General features: G+C 35.0%; 1 protein-coding gene across 1 annotated transcript in view; it reads right to left on the reverse strand.

The window, feature by feature from the left end:
* The window catches only part of LOC145311752 (NBAS subunit of NRZ tethering complex-like), a 46,183-nt gene that overhangs the window by 19,178 nt on the left and 7,357 nt on the right, over positions 1-19,648 (reverse strand). The window contains exons 5-34 of the mRNA XM_080150728.1: positions 14,989-15,092; positions 14,585-14,714; positions 13,830-13,920; positions 13,467-13,545; positions 13,173-13,242; positions 12,706-12,825; positions 12,215-12,372; positions 11,769-11,873; positions 9,644-9,781; positions 9,055-9,361; positions 8,744-8,893; positions 8,294-8,377; positions 7,499-7,908; positions 6,977-7,071; positions 6,409-6,530; positions 5,782-5,869; positions 5,361-5,441; positions 5,146-5,232; positions 4,467-4,563; positions 4,106-4,169; positions 3,678-3,835; positions 3,243-3,433; positions 2,941-3,056; positions 2,692-2,749; positions 2,098-2,428; positions 1,711-1,867; positions 1,290-1,394; positions 907-1,035; positions 632-766; positions 263-334 (exon numbers count right to left, since the gene is read on the reverse strand). Coding sequence (XP_080006854.1) covers positions 263-334; positions 632-766; positions 907-1,035; positions 1,290-1,394; positions 1,711-1,867; positions 2,098-2,428; positions 2,692-2,749; positions 2,941-3,056; positions 3,243-3,433; positions 3,678-3,835; positions 4,106-4,169; positions 4,467-4,563; positions 5,146-5,232; positions 5,361-5,441; positions 5,782-5,869; positions 6,409-6,530; positions 6,977-7,071; positions 7,499-7,908; positions 8,294-8,377; positions 8,744-8,893; positions 9,055-9,361; positions 9,644-9,781; positions 11,769-11,873; positions 12,215-12,372; positions 12,706-12,825; positions 13,173-13,242; positions 13,467-13,545; positions 13,830-13,920; positions 14,585-14,714; positions 14,989-15,092 — 4,032 coding nt within the window. The remainder of the gene's footprint in view (positions 1-262; positions 335-631; positions 767-906; positions 1,036-1,289; positions 1,395-1,710; positions 1,868-2,097; positions 2,429-2,691; positions 2,750-2,940; positions 3,057-3,242; positions 3,434-3,677; positions 3,836-4,105; positions 4,170-4,466; positions 4,564-5,145; positions 5,233-5,360; positions 5,442-5,781; positions 5,870-6,408; positions 6,531-6,976; positions 7,072-7,498; positions 7,909-8,293; positions 8,378-8,743; positions 8,894-9,054; positions 9,362-9,643; positions 9,782-11,768; positions 11,874-12,214; positions 12,373-12,705; positions 12,826-13,172; positions 13,243-13,466; positions 13,546-13,829; positions 13,921-14,584; positions 14,715-14,988; positions 15,093-19,648) is intronic.

Consider the following 19,648-nt stretch of genomic DNA (forward strand, 5'->3'; position numbering starts at 1 on the left):
TATAAAATCATGGTGAAATCTTACTTTTTAGTCGAGAAACCAAATAATAAACATGAACCTAGTATATTCACTAAAAAAAACTGCCAAGTATCAATGCTGGAAGGTGCTTAGAATCACTTACTATTGTTCGTGGATAGTCCTCTTCCGATATAATTTACAAAATAGTCTATTTATTGCCTAGTATTAATTGTAAATTTTATAAAAGATCCATGATTATATGAATAAATTAGAGAATATGCAATGTAGAACAAAACAGTCTTACCTGTCCAATACAGATTTACTGATATTATTATCCAGAAGATACTGAGATGACATACTTGTTACAGTCATTATTCTAATCAAAAAAACAAAATATTGTAAGATTTGGGAAAGGGTTAAAAGAGGATGAAATTGGTTTTGTACTAAATACCTAGTTTAAATACAATGTACAAACTCTGCAAAAAATTAAACAAGCAAAAAGTTACTGAAATGCCTACATAATAAGGTTCAGTTTGAAAGGAGGCGAATAAGACAAGTTACAACACGAAAATTTGACATAGCAGTTGTTTTAATGAGGTACAATGTGGAACTGTTAAGAAATGGAGCCGGTTATTCTAAATATTATTTTATATCTAAATGATTTTGTCTATTCCTCGTTTTCATATCTGGAACTGAGGCAACACTGAGCAGTTTGTTTTTCATATCTGTAACCACGCTGGGAAATGGAGAAGCATCTCTATAAGATAGCAGGCTTGTCACTGAGGGCGGAGGCATTGGTGATACTTCCCTGTAACATACAGATACTTTTATAAATGGCAGATAAAAAGAGTCAATCAAATACTATTCCAAAGTCCAGCTGATTCATTTTGTAGAAAAAATATATACAATCTTTACTTATTGGTAAATGACCGTTAAAAATATTCGTACCTGGAGCGCAGCTCTTCTACAGTATCCTCAAAATTATCCTCGTCAATTCTCTCGTCCTTCTCAAAAACAGAATCATTGACTGTTCCATTTGTTTGGTTCATAGTTTCATCCGATGGTTTGTTGGAGAGACCTTTTAGATTTAATATAATTTAAGTAAATGTCATTTACTTATATTATAATTAAAAGCATTCTTTTTCTCAAATTCAAGCAAGTATAGCAATAAATATAATGTTATTGTTGATCAATAGATAAAAATACAAAGGAAAACAGTTGATGACTTTCAATAACAAAAAAACACTACTTTAAACACATTTTATTTCGATTTTTTACTTTCCCTTCCATAATTTATATCTCGAAAATACACCAAATTTATTATATTAATTCCTTGATGAAACATTTTCTGTTCAACTTTTAGCTGTGATAGAATGATGTTTTCAATATTTTCAGGGTCGCAGTGGGCTACGGCAAATGATAACAGGTCTTGGCATCTAAAACAAGATTAAAGTTTTATATACCAATGTAACGAGTAAAATATTTTTATTAAAATCAATACTTTGATGTTATTTTATTGCTGGTGCAAAAATAACAAGTTCTTAGACGAGGAAGCACAGAAAGGACAATTTTAATATTAAAAGTTGCCAATTTGATTTATGAATTTGTAGAATAATAATATGAGACATTTCAAAAGCATTTTAGGTGTAAACAAGTGGCAAAAGGTAAGGTAATAAATCAATTATTAAGTGATTATAAAACAAACAGGGCAGTTCCAAATGAAACTAAAAGGATCTATTTTTCTAATCTTACCTGGGTAAGTCTGTAAAGCCCTCTTGGACACCAAGAGCAAAACAAATATCCCATCCTTGGGTGTAATTATTCAGAATAATCTTATCACAAGCTAACAAACATGAACTATAATCCACGGCCTCCAGCGCCTTCCTGGCCACTAGCACCCAAACCATACCTGAAAATGTATTGTTATTTACCTTTTACAAAAAAACTGAGAGTTAGTTAATATCTATCTTAAGAATAAAGGGAAATTAAAATAAGCATCATAAACATGACCTCACTGCACAGTGCGGGCAAAGACATGATTAAAACATAGTTTCTAACATGCCATAATCAACGATAATAGCTATTCGTTATGTACGTGCTGACTTTAATTTTAGAACAGCTTCGTTTTTAAAACCATACCTTCAAGACTATCCATATTTTCTTCAATTCTCAACAGTGTAGCCAGCTTCATAAGCCGTTGAGAATTTCTGTAGGCAGTGGGCTTACTATTCAAAGCCATGGTCACAAACTCAATCCTATTCTTAGAATTCAACACGGAGAATGGATGCACGTCAGGCAAACCAAAATCAGCCAAAGATTGCAGGGACGATATTAAATCAAAGCATTCGGAAATTTCTTTGTTTGTGAAGGTGATGAGACGGAGGCATTGTTTTGCCAGAGCAATGTTGGGATCATTCAGGTTTGTACTGGTGCTGAAGTAATGCTTCCAAGCTGTTAATACAACTTTCACCTGTGGATAGAGAAAATAATCAATTAGGTAAAGTAACAGATTTTACATTTTTTTCTGTAGAAAAAAAGTAGGTAAACGGAGAAAGTTTTTTTTTTTAAATACAATACCTACTTAATTAAGATTGATTACAATTACTGAATGTTATTCTTTTTTTTTACTGCTGCACTTTTTTAAAAAAGGCCAAAATATTCATTTTCCAATTTTTTAATACTTTAATTCGATTATTCCTTCAGTTATTATTCATTATTATTATTGATACTCACTTGGTCAGATTCTTCCATTAGAGTCTTCAGAACTTCCCCAGCTAATTCAATATTTTCCCTGAAAATTATATTTCTTCTTTTTTAAAAGTATTTTTTAAAATCAAATGTAATGAAATCGGGTTAAACTAACAAATATTACACTTGTAAAGAATTCTTTTTAAGGAAGAAAAACTGAACGATTTTTTCCTTCTATTTCGACAATTTCTTATGGTTTTGAGTTTTAACAATTCCTCTAACTTAAAAAATTACCTAAATCCAGAGGCCAGCAAGCTTTCGGTGAAAGCATAGAAGACGCTGTCCAGAGGTACCACAGGTATAAGCTTCTGCAGTCGTTGCAGGTCCTTCAAAACACACCTCCAACCATCCTTAAAATATGACCCAATTTAACCAATACATTTATGTACATTGAACTGTACTTCAAAAAAAAGGATTTAAATTGAAATTAATAACTATCTACCAACACTAAAAAGGCAGTAATTTATTGGCAATAACTGTGAATACTTTGTCTCTTTTTTGTTTCATCTCACACTGATATCTAATAATTTTTTTACCTGATCAAGTGGTGGCCGCATTCTTTCAGCATTACAGTTGATCTGATCAAAAATTTTCTTCATAAGTTGCAAATCCTTGCTGCCATCCCTCAAGATGGACAGGGGCTTGTTGACTCCGTTCCTGTGCATTATCTTGGCTATCTCAATATGCTGCATGTAGGCACGGTACTGGTTCACGTCCAAGTTGTATGCCTGATTTATGGTTTTGATTGTTATAGATAAAATATTTTTTAGAAATGTTTCTAAAAAATAGTTCCATAATTTGACAAAACAATAAGTAGGTGCTAAGCAAATAAATTCAAAAGTAAGATAAATTAACTAGATTAAAACATTAGTGTACTTTCTTGATTTATTTCGAAAATATTTCGCTAATTAATGCATTTTTAGCTAGCAACAGCTATAGTTACAAAAGAGAATTATCATAATCTTTTCATTCCTGAATAACATCTAAGCGTAGTCCACCGCGGCTGGATTCAAATATTTCTCTGATGCAGTAGCTTATCCGGTCAAGGTAGTCTATTTGTTGGCCAGAGCCGTGCGCGTAGCAACAATCAATGCCTAATTGAACAACTTGGCGTATGTTTTCAAGAATCCTAAATACAAGTATGAAGATTAACAGCATAGAGTAGTGAATAAAAGAAAAGAAGAAAAATTAAGGAAGGGAATAGGGTAAAGATAAAAAATACAAAATTAAAGAGAAAATGAATTGATAATCAAAAATGAAAGAAATAGAAAGGATTAACAATCAACAGGAAAGAGGGGTAATAAGATATAAAATGGGAAGAGCAAAAAAGTAGATATAAAGCCATTTCAAACAAGCCATTAATGGGGTTTTGTAGCTACACTAGAAATCAATGATGTACCTGTTTCTGGTAGATGGTCTACTATTATCAATAATGGTCAGCGGAATTGTTAAATCTTTCCCAGCCTGAGTAAGGTTTGTGTTAATACATTTAAATGTACTTTTGAAATTACTTTAGACGATTCCTCTAATTAATAAGCAGTGTTTTTTTCGTGATACCTTTTAATATTTTTGTGCTTCTCTACTTATAGATGTTGCCATACTTGTTTATAACACATCTTGCTTTCAATTTCATATTATCCATTCTCTTTAGGAATTAAAAGTGAAGGACGAATATTAAAACAACTCTTTAACCAACGACATTTAAGATTTGAAAGCAATAAGTAAAGGCTATAAATAACTTTGTATGAACAGTAAACCTTCCTTATGAATACAGAAAGTGTAGAGCAGGTGGATAAACTGACCAGGTTCTGCATCATCCATTCGTAACAGGAAAGGAAGAAGTAGACTACGGATGTCCTGAAATATACATTGGCTACGTTCCTAGATTAAAAACTCCCTAGATGACTTATGTTTAACTTTTCAAAAAAATTTTTTAAAAGAATGGCATGACCGTTGGGTAAAATGTTTGCTTTTAAATCAGAGTTATAGATAGAAATATAATTTGTACATTTTTGACTCTTAAATAGTATTTGATTATATTAATCTTTATAATTATACAGGGGTGTATATTCTGCACAAGATTTATTTTTTTTCCCCGGCTACAAAAATTTTTATTTTCTTTCCCCCCCTAGTTTTTTCTCACCAAGTAGGGGGGAAAATGGAAAAATATTTAAGAACTCTATATTTTATTTATTTCATCCCTCCTACCACACATTTTTTTTAGTTTTTTTCACCAAGGAGGGGGGGAAATGGAAAAAATGTTTTCAGTTTTCTTAATTTTTACATTTTTTTTTCCCTCCAACCACTTATTTTTTATTTTTTTCCCCCCTCCTGAGCAGGGGATCCCATGTAGAATATACACCCCTGTAATTATAATAATCTTTCAATATACGGCAACTGTCAGCAACATTTTTAAAGCACTTATTAATTAAAGCTTACCTGTAATAGATCTGTAGTTCTAGAAAGTAAAGCACTCATTTTTTCTGCTTCGCTCATTGCTTCAAATTTAGACAAATCAATATCGACCTAATCAAATCATTTTGTTATGTTATTTAATCATTTTAATCTGAGCCAAAAATCTAAAAAATGAATTGTTTAGGTAATTTATACAAAACAAGCATTATATTGGTGGACAAATAAAAACATTACATCACCTGAACATCATAAACGAGAGCATCCAAGGTTCGTAGGTCGTTAATAAGCTTCATACTAATTTCTACATTACGTTCGATACCCTAAATAAAGATAATAAAGATTTTGAATTTAAAATCAAATACCTAATATTTTTCTTTCTCGAATTCTGAATAACTAGAACAATTTTAATCTTGCGTAAAGAAAAATATTATACAAAAAAAATCTGAAGAAAACCTTTTCTAACTTTTCTTTTTCTCCAGCCATTTTATGCGTTCAAAATAAAACTAATTCAATAGATATAAAACATTTATTATCCTTCATTAAAAAAAACATTTCTTGATTTAGACCAAAATCAACAGAATTTTTTCTTTACTTAAAAATGCTTCGCTACATATGCCTGTTGTCATCCTTGTTTATTTTTAATTATTTGTAATTACTGACCCTCTGTAAAAGATCTAGCCCAAGCTCTGGAATACTGGTATTCATAGTAACTGTACGGGCTCTCCATTCATACCACTCAGTCACCATTCTAACAAAGAATATTTCATTTAAGTGATTAGGTATATAAACAAAGCTAATAGATAATTTACTTGATCCGCTCCTGAGCCTAATCGAACAGTTATGGATAGAAGACAAATTCCCCGTACTAAAATGAAACTACTCTATCTCCCTTTTTCCGTCCGGACTGTATAAGATTAAGGAATATGTATTGCCTTTATGATGTATACAAGCGGTTTCGTCCCTAAAGGTCCCTAGGAGAATTCCAGTTAAGAAGGGTAGGGGGGGGGGGGGGGGGCGAAGGAGTTGACAACCACCTCTTTAATATTATAGTTCTTAAAAGAAAAAGTACAAAAAATTGAGGGGAGGGTATTTTTTTCTATGGACGATTTCTCTAGGGAGGGTCGTGGTACCCTCACCTAAAACCTTCCCAGCCAGGGCATTACACTGTAAAGGAGAACCATATTGGTTCAGCAGTTAACGAGATCCCTCATTACAATAAACAGACAGACAGACAAAAAGATTATGTTCACCTAAAAATAAGTTTATATGAGAAGGTAAAAATCTTGCCTTGTATTAAGATTCTTGTCCTTAAACCTATCTAACGAAGCATCTTCTAAATAGAGAATGGCTGGATCCCATTCCACCTTATGACCTGACCATTTCATAGATAAGGCTTGTTCACACCAATCCTTAATGAAAAAAAATATTTTTTTTAAATGACAGAATAAAATAATAGGTTTATTTTTTAAATCGGATTTGAACTGGTTGTAAGCCAAACTGAAAAATTATACCCGTGCCTTCGGCAACTTAGGGCTAAAAAAACTGGTTTGAATCCTATAATTGTACATTGTATATCCATGGAAAGCTGTTTATAATACGATGCGAGAAATGACTATTATCGCATCAGGAGTGGTTTTATGAAGAACTTTGTGAAAGCAAACTTTTTTAAAATTTAAAATTAATTATCTTTGCTTTTCTTGTCATGATTGTGCGGTAACTGAAAATTGAACTTAAAATTCAAAAAAAAAATTTTTTTAAAGGATTATACCAAATTCGTGTTAATATTATGGCTTAGAACCGGTTCTAATCCAGCGGATATTAATCGTTTTCGAAGCCATACTGGAAAATAGTTTACCTTTGTCCTTGGTAGTGCAGCTAGCCAAGGAACAGGACTCCCCTCCATGTTTAAACTTGGCAGGATTTCTATCATCACATCAGGTTTCGTAGTTTCTGGAAAATTTTGTATCATAAACTACAATATCTAAATAGTTATGAAAAATAATCTGGGGGGAGGGGCATTTTTTTCTTGGGGCTATTTCTCTTGAGAGTATTGTGGAACCCTCCACAGACGAACATATAAGCCTTCAATAGGCCTACGAATAGCTACATTGTAAAGGAGCACAATGATATCGGTTCAGCAGTTAGCAAAATCCTTTGGTACAGACAGACAGACATCTTAATAGACATCTTATTACTTTTATACAAATTAAATATACAGTGATATAACAATTTGAATAGAAATAGTAAGCTAACATGAAGAAAGAAAAAAAATGTCTCAAATTAGTCAAAATAGTTTACAACCGATTAAAAGTATCTCTAAAAACACAACATATTGTTTAGCTATTAATTATAAAATTTTGCTGTATTTTAAAAATACCTGGAAAGGCACTGAGAATAGGAAGCCAGTGTGGCAGAATAGCATCCGAGTAGAAACTTGAAAAAAATGCGGCAATCGTAATTGCATCCATGGCCCTGGCGGCCGTCAGACAATTCTCCAACGGTGACAAACTACGCATTGTCCGGTAGACAGCAGTGTCGTATTTATCGGCAGCACGCTGCCCGCCACCCAGGGCATCTTCGTATATATCCAGAATATCCAGGTAATAAATAAACTTCAGTCTAGACGCTATCAAATCTTTTTGCACTAAACTAAGGCTTTGCCAGTTCACTTTGGATATCAACTTCAACATCTTAGCCTTCTCCCGCTCTGCTCTGATCTCACGTTGTCTGTCGGGGCTGGTGTTGTCCTCAAACCACTCGTCTTCATGTTGGCCACCACGATCTGATCTGTAGGATCATATTTTCATTATAATCTACTTTAACATAATGTCCAAGGATCTTAAGGGATAAAAGAATGGACGAAAGTTGATGTAAAATTCCCATTTTGACCAGAAAATTACTTAGATTATAATTATTGGTTGTCAAGTTTGTACACTGCTAGTTTGTGCGAATGAGAGAACGTGTTCCTACAACTTTGGGTACCAGTATAATTAACTATACAATATCCCCCCTACAACATCATTTTAAGAAACGAAGTATGAAAAAATCTAGGTAAACAAATGTGTTTACCAATATTTATAACTTCCTTGTCGTTACTGGAATGTCGCTTCTAACATGCCAAATTATTTGTTCTCTTTGCATATTGTCTAAAATAATTTGCAATGAAAATTGCCTGATAAATTCTCCCGTGTCTTTGTCTGCCAGAGCAATGAGTGTCTCTAGATCTGTACCACTGAGACCATATTGTAACAGCTCTCTAGTAACATCAATACATGTAATTCAAAAAGTAACCATATTGTATTAATTTATAAACTAACACACCAACACACACACAAACAAACAGAGAAACGGACAGACACACATTTTGGGCCATCAATTTGGAAGTCCCCAAAGCCAAAGCAATGACAAGAAAGCACTGAATTTTATTGAATTGGTGGAATAAGTAAACACTAGAAAATTGTAACATTAATTTAGAATGTCGAATTAAAATATTAGAGAGGGGTCACTTGAAAAAAAATATAGTATATAAAAAACTGTATTTTAACTAAGGACAAGCAGATCAAATAAACTATAATGCAACTGCGGCGATAGGATATATTAAAATATATGTATTGTGTATTGCCTTGTTGCATCTATATCCATCGGAATTGTTTCAAGGCATTCTTTAAGAACACAAATTCTTCGCTTTATTTTTCCCAGATAATCATGGATGGCAGCCACTGACTTATTGGACTTCTTCCATTGTCGCTCATATACAGGATCTGTGTCTAACCTAAAAGTTTCCTTGATATTAATATAACTTATATAGATAACGTAGTAGCTCCACAGGTTTAGGTTTAGGTTTAGGGCATGTATAGGTTCTGCGTGTGTGTTCGCTTGGGACTTTGATTAAAAACACTAAAATGATTTTTAAAGAGTAGTTGTACTTCTTACCTATAGTGTTGCGCCAACATAATAGCCTCTCCATACTCTTCATTCTCAATCTTCCTGGCATACAGCTCATCCGGTGTTGTTGATATCAGCGCAATCATCCTGTACGTACGCCGTACAATCTTTGACTTCTTCTTGGGTGGCGCGAAGCGTTCGTTGTCAGTCATAAAGTAGGCTACAGCGGCGGCTGATCGCTTGCCCAGCTGGACCCAGGATCGATCCTCGTCATCGGACTCCTCGACTTCAACGTCGACATTGTCAGGATCCTCGCCACCGCCCGCAGATTCTGATTTAGTTGACTGACGCCGACCTACATAAAAAGCTCTTTGAAGCTGCTAAATCACTTTAAATTGTTTCCCGTAATTAAGGCAGATAATTTAAAACTCGGGGAGGGAGAAGGTAATGAAATTGTAAATTTTACTGATTATAAAGTTCTATGAACATGTTCTCTCTGTTTCTTATTGCATAAAAAAGTTAGGTGCTATTGATTAAATCTAACTTTTGATTGGTTGGTATGAACCAACAGTGCCCTATCTTTTTATTATTTATTTAATTTAATACTTTGCTCACATATAAGGGTTCATAAAATTACCTTTAATAACGGATTCACATTCCAGAGCAAAAAATCCTTTCTCAAAGGTCTGCGACAATCTGGGGACACCATCCAGGAACTCTGGGGCATCACCAAGCAGATTAGTCAAGTTGTCCAGCTTTAGCACGGATAGGGCACCTAAAAAATAAAAAAAGAATTATGAAATAATTAAAAGTTGTAACTAGATAACAACATTTCAACCACATGTTTAAGTTTCAAATTAATTTACCTATTTTCGACTTTGATAGTCTATTCAAAAAATCCCTCATAGTCTGATTGAATGAAAGATTTTTGATAAATATCTAGGTGTGTATAATTAAATTCTGCACAACATTCATTTTTTCCCCCTCAAAAATATTTCAAATTTTTCTCCATATCTTTGGTCCGATTTAAAATTTTTTTCTGAATAGTAGTATCAACTGATGTTCTCGTAGGGTTGGGCCGGATATCCGGCAATTTTCAATATCCGGCCGGATATCCGGCAATATAATCTTTTATATTTTATAACAAAAATCTCTGTTTTTTAAAATCTTAAATGGCTGTAATTTTCTCATTATTGAAGCCAAAAGAACAAATTTTTCTGAATATGTTTATCTTTATGTAAATTTTATATTAGAAATCTCAAAACATAAGTATTGGCGGTGGCAGCAGTACTTGACAGCTGCCAGCCGCAAACCGACGGTTGGCAGGTAAACGGCAACGGATTTTATGAAATTGTAATATGCCATGAAGATATATAAAAAAGCCTAAGTTTAAAATTTGAAATCTTCAAGTAAAAAATTACGGTCACAGGAACCGTTTAAAGATTTCTGGAGACCTTGAGGTTCAGGACTTGCAGGATTTTACCTGGAACCTGAAATCGACTTGAATACCTATATTACATATGAGGATGTACGACTATGGGATATTTTAGTATTAGATAACATGAAATGCTTTGTTTAAGTAAAAAAATAGTTTTACTTTTTACCTGAATGACCTTACCAGATTTGCTGGCATCCTGTGCCCGCCAGGAAGGAGGTATTAAAAAAAATTCAACTCTCAGTTATGTGTCATATCCAAATTTCGAAAGTATCTCAGTTATAGCCCTCTACCTTTTATACACAGAAAATGGGACAGAAAAAAACAAAGGGGGGGGGGGGGGCAGGCATTCAACGCCAACACCCCGCCCATCCTCCAACCGTTAGGGGTTGATATTACAGATTGAGGGTATTAATAGTTAATTAGATTTATTTGCTAAGAAGAAAGATCATTTAATAGTTACTTAATTTTTAAGTTTTAACCTTAATTTTATCCTATTATATAAAGCAGTAAGCTTTTTTTGTCTGTAGCGAAGGATCTCGCTAACCGCTGAACTGATATGGTTCTACTTTAGTGTGAAGTTTCTTATAGGTCCTAGGGTGGTTTTAGGCTGTTAAATTTTTATTAAAAAGTCGTTGTAAAGTTTTAGGTAATTTTTCTTCACTTTCATGTCCCTTCTAATATCCCTAGAAACTAGGGACGCAGCCGCTAGTATAATATAAAACAACAGTTTATGAAGAAATTTTTTTTGCGGGTATAGTCCCTTTCGTGGCAAAGCACCCTAAGGAGCGATTATTCGTATTTTCACAGTAGCTTTCCTCCTATTTCTAGCCCCTCGCGGGGGACTCTAACCTTGCCGGGCAAATTGCCTAACCCTGCGGGGCAATCACCTAACCAAATATAACCTAGCCTAGCCTAAAATAACCTATTAAAAGGAATTTTAAAAATACAACGAATCGCCCCTTAAGGTGCATTGCCACGAAAGGGACTATATCCTTTTTTGATACTTTAATATATAGTAATTTGGCCGGTTATCCGGCCAGATATCCGGTAATTTGGCCAGATAACCGGATATTTGCTGGATATCCGGCGTTGGCCAGATATCCGGCCGGATACCGGATATCCGGCATTTGAAATCAGCCGGATATCCGGTATCCAGCCAAAAAAATATCCGGCCCAACCCTAGTTCTCAGTACATTTTACTTTTCCAACCCCCCCCCCCCCCCCCCCAATATTTTTATTTTCCTCCCTCTTTAGCCGGGGATCTCCTGAAAAATATAATACACCCCTATAAATATTAAATAAGTTTATCAAAATGAAAAAATACCTGACACACGGCAAATAATGACAGATTCTGCATTCCACCAGGAGATTGCGGATGGGTGAAATTTATGCTCGTTCGCCAGAAATTCTTGCTTTAACTTCTTTTTGCCTAAAAATATCTCAAATGTGATATGGACAAGACATGGACAATAAACTAAAATTTGCTTTAAATAGTAATAATAAACTTTCATATAAACAAGATAACAATTATAAAGCATGTTGAATAACAATAATCCAGTGTTTAAAACTATGAAATAAAAAGGATATTTTCTATTCACTTTCAGGTCTATCTAAGTCATTATTCATTAGAAATATATTGTTTTTAATCCGTATATTTTTAGATGCTCAGAACATCTTCCATCTTTAATAGAATAGTGGTAGATACATATATCTAAATCAGTTTTTATTGACATAAAAGACGAAGGCAAAATAGTTCAATAATAAAACTACCTGGCACTTGTAACAGCTGTGGGTTGACCTCATCAAAAGCTGGCTGTTCTGCCAAGTTGACCTGCTTGTCCTGGAACAATCCAGGTAGAAGCCACACAGAGATGCTGCCGGACTCGTGAATTGCCCCTAATCTCCGCCCACTTTCATCAACGGACATACTAAAACAAATTATTGTACCCAATCTGCAGGAATATCGTAGACAATTGCGTATAAATCAAACTATATCTTTTGGACTTGGTCTGATAACATAAGACAGAATTGTACATATTAAAATTGAATAGAAGATTAATCGTTCATATACCACTTGCACTGATTCAAATACCAGAAGAGTTAATAATCATTTTTAATCCTATGATTTTTAGTTTCGTCTACGTGGGCAATTTCTATGCAACTATTTAAGGTTAAGAACCTATTTAATTTATATCCAGCGGATATCAATTGAGTTTACAGCCGTGATAGAAATTAATAAAATAATAGAAAGTAGCAGTTACCTTACAACATAATCTAGATTTTTGTTTGACATGAAAGGGAAGGTAAATCCTCTGCTAAGTAACGCAGCTTGGTCACTTTCATCCAGTGTTGACACGTAATGTGGACTATCATTTGTCAATCTAAAACATTAATTTGTTTCAATTTGTAGGTAGATTTGTGATTTACTTTGGAAAAATCGCTATTTTATCATTAAAAATTGATCGGGAAAAAAAGTTTATCCAATATAATCTAAGGTGAATTGATGCAATAAATAAACAAACAACCCCGCCCCCAAATTCAATTTATTTCAAGAATAAGGTGGAGGTTCTGTTTTCAAAAAAAGCACTTCTGAGGAAAAACATCGGTTTTATTATTGATATCCGGGAAAAATAACTATATTTTACTTTTTACAAAAACCTAATTTAATAACATAAAATCTTTTAGTCTTACATGTCGGCGTGTTTTTTTTAAAGGACAATTTCTTTACCTATAAGAATGAATACCAACGGAACATGCTTTCCCAGCACACGTTGACCTACCCAGCAGTGGAGATTCACCTAAACATAAATACAAATAACTACTTAACGGATTCGCCATTAGAATACAAAGGATTTATAATGGAATAGAGAAATCTATAAAAGAGGAGAAAATGCCTAAAATCATCCACAGATTTAAAATCATAATTAAATTAGCCAAAAAAAACCATGACCTATCGGTTCAGTGGTTATCGAGATTTTAACGAATCATATATTTATTCTAGTTAGAAAGAAATTTATTTCACCTGAAGTTATTAAAAGGTTATGCTTTGAACAATAGACAGCTGACGTCAAATTCCAACCAACACTAAAATTGCTCAATTCCTGTAAACAAGAAAATATATTTTACTAAAAAGCAAGTTGGAAGTATGAAAAAGTAAAACTAAAAATAGAATGCTTGCAAATTGCAAAGTATTTAGTTTCATACTTTAAAAACTTTTGTAAATTCCTATATAATATATTCCTACTTTTGAGCTGTGTTATTTTCAACACTAGTGCCGTATAAATAATAACATATGATAAACTATGCTTAATATGGAAATACTAAACTAAATTTTTAGAAAAGATTATAGAGATGCACTAGCCCTACTTGTATAAAAGTTTCGTACCTGATAACCCGAGGAGGAGACTAGAAAGCTGAGAATCCGCCCACCAACATCTACAACTATAAGCTCACTTATCCATTTCTTATCACGAATCCTTTAAAATACAAAAAAATATAAATACCTTTCTCGTATTCATTCGAATCCGGTGGATAGGAACCGGTTCTCATCCATACGAAAAAACTATGTCTAGCATCGTATTATATCCAGTTTTCTACGAATATAGAAATGTACAATCATAAGATTATAATTGTACACTCTATATCCGCGGAAAGCCGTTTATAATACGATACGAGAAATAACTATTAACGTTTGAGTTTCGGAAATAAACATTTCTGTGGATTAGTCATTTATGGAAAAGTTTGAGGATTTCAAAGATCAAAATCCAACGATTGAGAGAATTAGTGAAGTTGGTTAAAAGGTGAAATATTAATAGTTAAGGCTAGGGTTTAGTTCTACTGAGTAAGTCCAAATTAAGAAGCCAGGTACACCATCTGATGTTGTTTAACCCAAAGTTGGCAGCGAAATGTGATCATAACAATGATACTAGGAATCGGAAATATTTTTTTGGTGATTTCTCTTGGGAGAATGGTTGTACCCTACCCAAAAATAGCTATAAACCTTCCCAGGACCTTTAAGAAGCTACACCGTAAAGGAGAACCATATCGATTCAACGGTTAGCGAGATCCTTCAGTACAGAAAGACAGACAGAGATCCTGTTACATTTAAATAACTGATAAAAGGATGATACATTGACCTACCTAACGTTAGTGAAGAATATGTTGACATAAGTAAGATTAGAAGGTCCCCTGATCTTATTATCTGAACTGTTGCTGGCAGGAGGCTGACTGGCGGGTATCTGAGGAGATATTATCTGGTACATCATTCCTCCTGAACCAGATAATTATTAGCATTAAATCGACTGAACAATTTGAATTGTGCATTTCAGGGAGTCAGTAGTACCGTTGTTCTTCTTGGTTGATTAAGTTTGAAATAGTTGACAGTTGATTAAATTATGCTTTTTTAGGAGAAAAAGGTGGTTAATTGATGTATAATAAGTAGAAATAACATACAAAAAAAAATGTTAGGCCAATAAAATACGAGTTGGCTAAAAGGTATATAATCTTCAAAATGTTTTCGTGTTTATTGAGAAAGAGTAACAAACCTACAGTATCACAGATTTCAATGTTTCCATCAGAATAGGCAATAGCTAGTAGCTGGTTATCCTCATTCCACGCCAAACACCGCCAACTCGGGTTCGGGTCCCGCCTTCATTTAGGGTTTACACTGATGAAGCCAAAATAATATTTCATGAAATGCTCAGATATTATAGGTATAGATGTTGTAGTAATTTGGGTTGTAGGGAACTTCTTAACTTTTATTACGTGGAATGGGACTGAAATTGAATCCTAAACTTAAAAAGAATCGCTATGGCCACGGCTAGTTATCATTCATCCTTTATAAATTTTTATTAGTGTCAAATGTCCAACTGATGCTGTTTTAGGTGTGGAGAAAATTACCTGCTACCTCCAACTTTTGAAACAACTCCAGAAGATGGATCCAGAATTAGTAAAGTACATGTTTTTATCGTTTGAAATTCATAATTAGCTAGAAAAGACAATAATGGCTACTAATTTCAGACTTTAAAGACATTACCTGGATTCCGTGAACTTGCCGGCATATATCCTCCCGCTGTGGATAGCAAAGAGGAGCTGCTTAGCCAGGCCACGGAAGTTGTAAGTATTTATTTCATATTATGTAAATATTTAAAAAGAAAAAGTAATTTTAGCATTAAAGCAGGACCAAAATGGTCATAACTCAATTTCAATATTTGTTTAAAATCATTGTTAAAAAGTTTACTTTATAAAAAACAGAAAATTGAAAAGATTATATTGTATTTAGAAAATGAAGTTTTCCTGTTACCTGTAACATTTGAGCCCTTAGAGGACATTTAAAGGAATTCTGAGGTTTGTTTGATTATTATACATTTTTTGTTAATTTATGTATTATCAAAATTGCCGTTAATATGCAATATAAAAAAGATTCAAGATATATCAAAAAATAGAAAGACAATTAAAAGTTATAGTTAATAAAGAATATTTAAATCTTTTAGTTGTACCTGATTGTATCTGGAATCATCTTGTTCTATCTGTATACCTGCAAAAGCCCGAAAACAATAGTGGTTTTTGAGTAAGGTACAATGATTATTTAATATTGAATGAAAATTTATCATTTTAAAGATTTTTGAAAAAGAAAGAAAATAATGTTTTTTTTTACTTACCAAGTTTATTTCCTTTTAAGATTTAAAAGTTCAACTTGCAAAGTGTGATGATGAAAAAGCTCCTATTTAAGAAATCTGCAATCCCTGACTAGGTAAAAGTCATTATATTTGTATTTAATTTATAAAATTTGCTAGTAAACTCCGGGTTATATTTTGTAGCACCATAATTTATTGTGTTTTTTGTAGCACCATATTTTCATATATTTAAAACATTTATAATTTGCAATTAAAAGAATATTTTTTTTATGGAATGATCTTTAAACTTGCTACCAAATGCATAAACTTTCAAGAAAATTAATCTTGTTATTTTTCTTTGCAGTTTATTGATCAAGTCCTGGCAAGCCAATCAGCTAAGCCAACGTATATCAACTACCTGAGTGTATTCTTTTTCTACCAATTGTTCAATGCCTATTGCAGAAGACTATGGTAAAGCTTCCTGGTAAAGATGAGAAGAGAATATCTACATCAGATTGAGACTGTATCTAATGACTGAAAGTGGATTGTATCTGAGGTATAAAATTAATCCTTCCCTGGAAATCAGATGTCCTATACCTCGTCCCTGGAATAAAGGAAGCAACAAAACTGGACATTTGACAATCAATAAACTATGGTTCCAAGCTCGGTCAATTATAGCTTGAAGAGTCTAACAGCCACGTTTTAACCTGGAGGACTGAAGGTGGACCTGCCTGGGAGCCCCACCTGGCAGCAGCTGCGAAGCTAAAGCCGAACTAGCCGTCCCTCGCGGGGTTGCTAGCACATCACACTAATTTGCACTATTATATATTATATATATTGTTTTATAGTTGAACTTTTTCTTGCTCAATAAAAACGGCCGTAAAAGCGCCAACCCACTAGTCTCATGCGGTAGCCCGATATATGGCTACCGCCCGTCGGGCAAAATGCAGACGTTAAACCTTGTGGGCCCTAACTTGAGATTGAGACATCGGCAGTTTTAAGGATCTTAAGCGGCATAACTCTAATTTTCCATAAGTCCGCATGATTAAGTAGACAATTCCATGAACCTGAGAAGCTCTGGACTCACAGACCCTGGGCTGGATAACTTGCCCCCATTGCGCCGAGACAGAGCCCATCCTGTAAACCACACTACACCAAGGCCGCCAGTTTCAACGCGCGCTAATTTTGAGTCTGACTTGCCGGCGTCCCCCTTTACATCACGGAGAAGTTTAGCCCGTTCTCCTACTGGCCCCCTACCTGCCGCCAACGTTCCTATTGGTCCCTTGTCTGCCGCCAATTCCACGTTGCGCCCCCTTTCTGCCGCCAGAGCTCCTATTGGTTCTCTGTCTGCCGCCAGTTCACCGTCGGGCCCCCTTTCTGCTGCCAGCACCCCCACGCGTTCTGACGTTAGTGAAAGCAGTGGGGACACCCTACAATGGGATAATAGTGTTGAAGAAACAATACTTAGCTCAGATAATAGACAATTTGAAATTAGCCACACCGTCCGTGTAAAAACCCCCAATATGGTTTATGAAGGGGAAGTAAAACAGGCACTTGCGTCCCTCTGTAAAGCCCAAATCCTTTTTGAAAACCATCAAGAGAAAGGAAATGATTCTTTCAAGTATAAAACCACCGTCCTAGACCGTGCTGTAGAAGATTTAAATTTATCAGCAAGTCTGCTTAGTGACGTCCGAGCTCATTTTGAAACCAACCCGCCCGAGGATAGAAACCTTGTTGAGAAGGCCGGTTCCGCAACAACGCTGTTAAATGATATACGGACGTTGGTCACTAAACTTTGCGACCACCTTTATGAAAGAAGTATAACTGAACGTGAGGCCGCAGCCGCGCCGCCGCCAGCTATTGCACCGGCAGCCGCCGCCCCTGGAAATATGCCAACAGGGATTAGGGTTTATCCTGTCAATCCAAACAAAATGAATGATGCTACACGGCAAGTTAAATTAATGAGACTTGAGGCCACCAAAACCACAGATGTCCCGCGTGCTGGAAATGTGGAGGAGCTACTCTATGCCATTACAAACAGGATCCCTGAATCGGACGCACACTTGATGGAGATGCTGTACGATTTTGAAGAGTTACAGAAAGAGACTTTGGAGTTGTTTAAGAGGCTTGACACACAAATTGTTGACGCCATGGAGCTTGATGAAGTTGAAACGGCTACAATGCTTCAAGAAACTAAAAATAGTCTTGATAAACAATACTTGCAAACACGCGACTATGTAAAAGAAGCAGAACTAAGTTTTGGGCTAAAAACAAAGTGTGTCACCAGTAAACATAAGGCCCAGTCTCTGACCGTCCCGGAATTCAGTGGAGAAAAGGGGTTAGATTATTTCACCTTCAAGCAACAATTTATAATCTACGTTGGTTCTATCCCCGACCTTACCAACTCTGACCGTTTGGAATTTTTGAAGAAAAAATGTTTAAAGGGACTCCCTGCCGCCATTTGTCTGCAAGAAACAACTATTGAAAAATGTTGGGACAAGTTATCAGAAAGGTATGGAAACATTCCCATGATCTTTAACAAATACAAGGATGAGTTTTTCCATTTCGGCAGATGTCCTTACAAAGATTCTGAGAGGACAAAACAAGCAGATTGGTTATATAAGGTTCAAGCCAAACTGCTAGAGGTTGAGAAATTTGCCGAGAATAATGACGTCACAAGCTATTTATATACAAAAAGTGACATTCACACATTGGTCCAACAGCTGTTAAACCGCGAGCGCCAGATAGAGTTGGGACGGCGATACCAAAAATTTAAATCTGGAATGGGTCTCATGGATGAACACAAATGTTTTGATGAATGTATCACTTTTCTTACTGAACAAGTTAGTGACATTAGTTGGCAATTGTCCATGCCCGCAATTTCTCTGCCTGGTGAAGATAAAACTAAGAAGGTGGAAAAGCAATGGAAGGAAAATAAAAGGGAGAAGGAAACTGTCCTCTCTGTGGGCGCCGGAAACAAACCAACTGACAAAAAGACACGGGAGAAAAGTTATGGAAAAGAAGATAAGCAAAAAACCCCACAACTCCAACAGACGGGCGACGGCTATCCACCAATTGATGTTGTGTGTGGGGAATGTGACGGCATCCATACCCACCTGTATTTTTGCAAAAATTTCTTGGACACGCCTATAAAGGAGAGGGCAAAGTTGGCCACCTCCAAAAAAGTTTGCCATAGATGCCTTCGAATGGACAGTAATGTTGATTTAAATGATCTGCAGTCATGGTGGGACAGGCATGCCAACGACTGTCGAACAGACCACTTTTGCAATTTGGATAATTGTGGTAAAGTCCACCATAGAAGGCAAAGGCATATTTTGTGTTGTAGTTATCATCGTAATACCAACAAAAAGAGGCTTGATAACTTCAAGGCCTCTATTGATAGCAGCAGGCTTCCCGGCGATAACCTTCTGTTTGTTGACACATACACAACATTACCTGACATTGGAAGTCAGGTGACGGCAACAGACCTACCTGCAAATGTTATCCCAGATGTTGAAAACCCTGGTATATTTATGTGTCAAGAGTTAGAGATAACAAAAGGAGGTCCAACTATACTACTTTTTTATGA

This window comes from Acartia tonsa, chromosome 2, assembly GCF_053477335.1.
Source record: "Acartia tonsa isolate MP-2025a chromosome 2, ASM5347733v1, whole genome shotgun sequence".
Classification (NCBI taxonomy): domain Eukaryota; kingdom Metazoa; phylum Arthropoda; class Copepoda; order Calanoida; family Acartiidae; genus Acartia; species Acartia tonsa.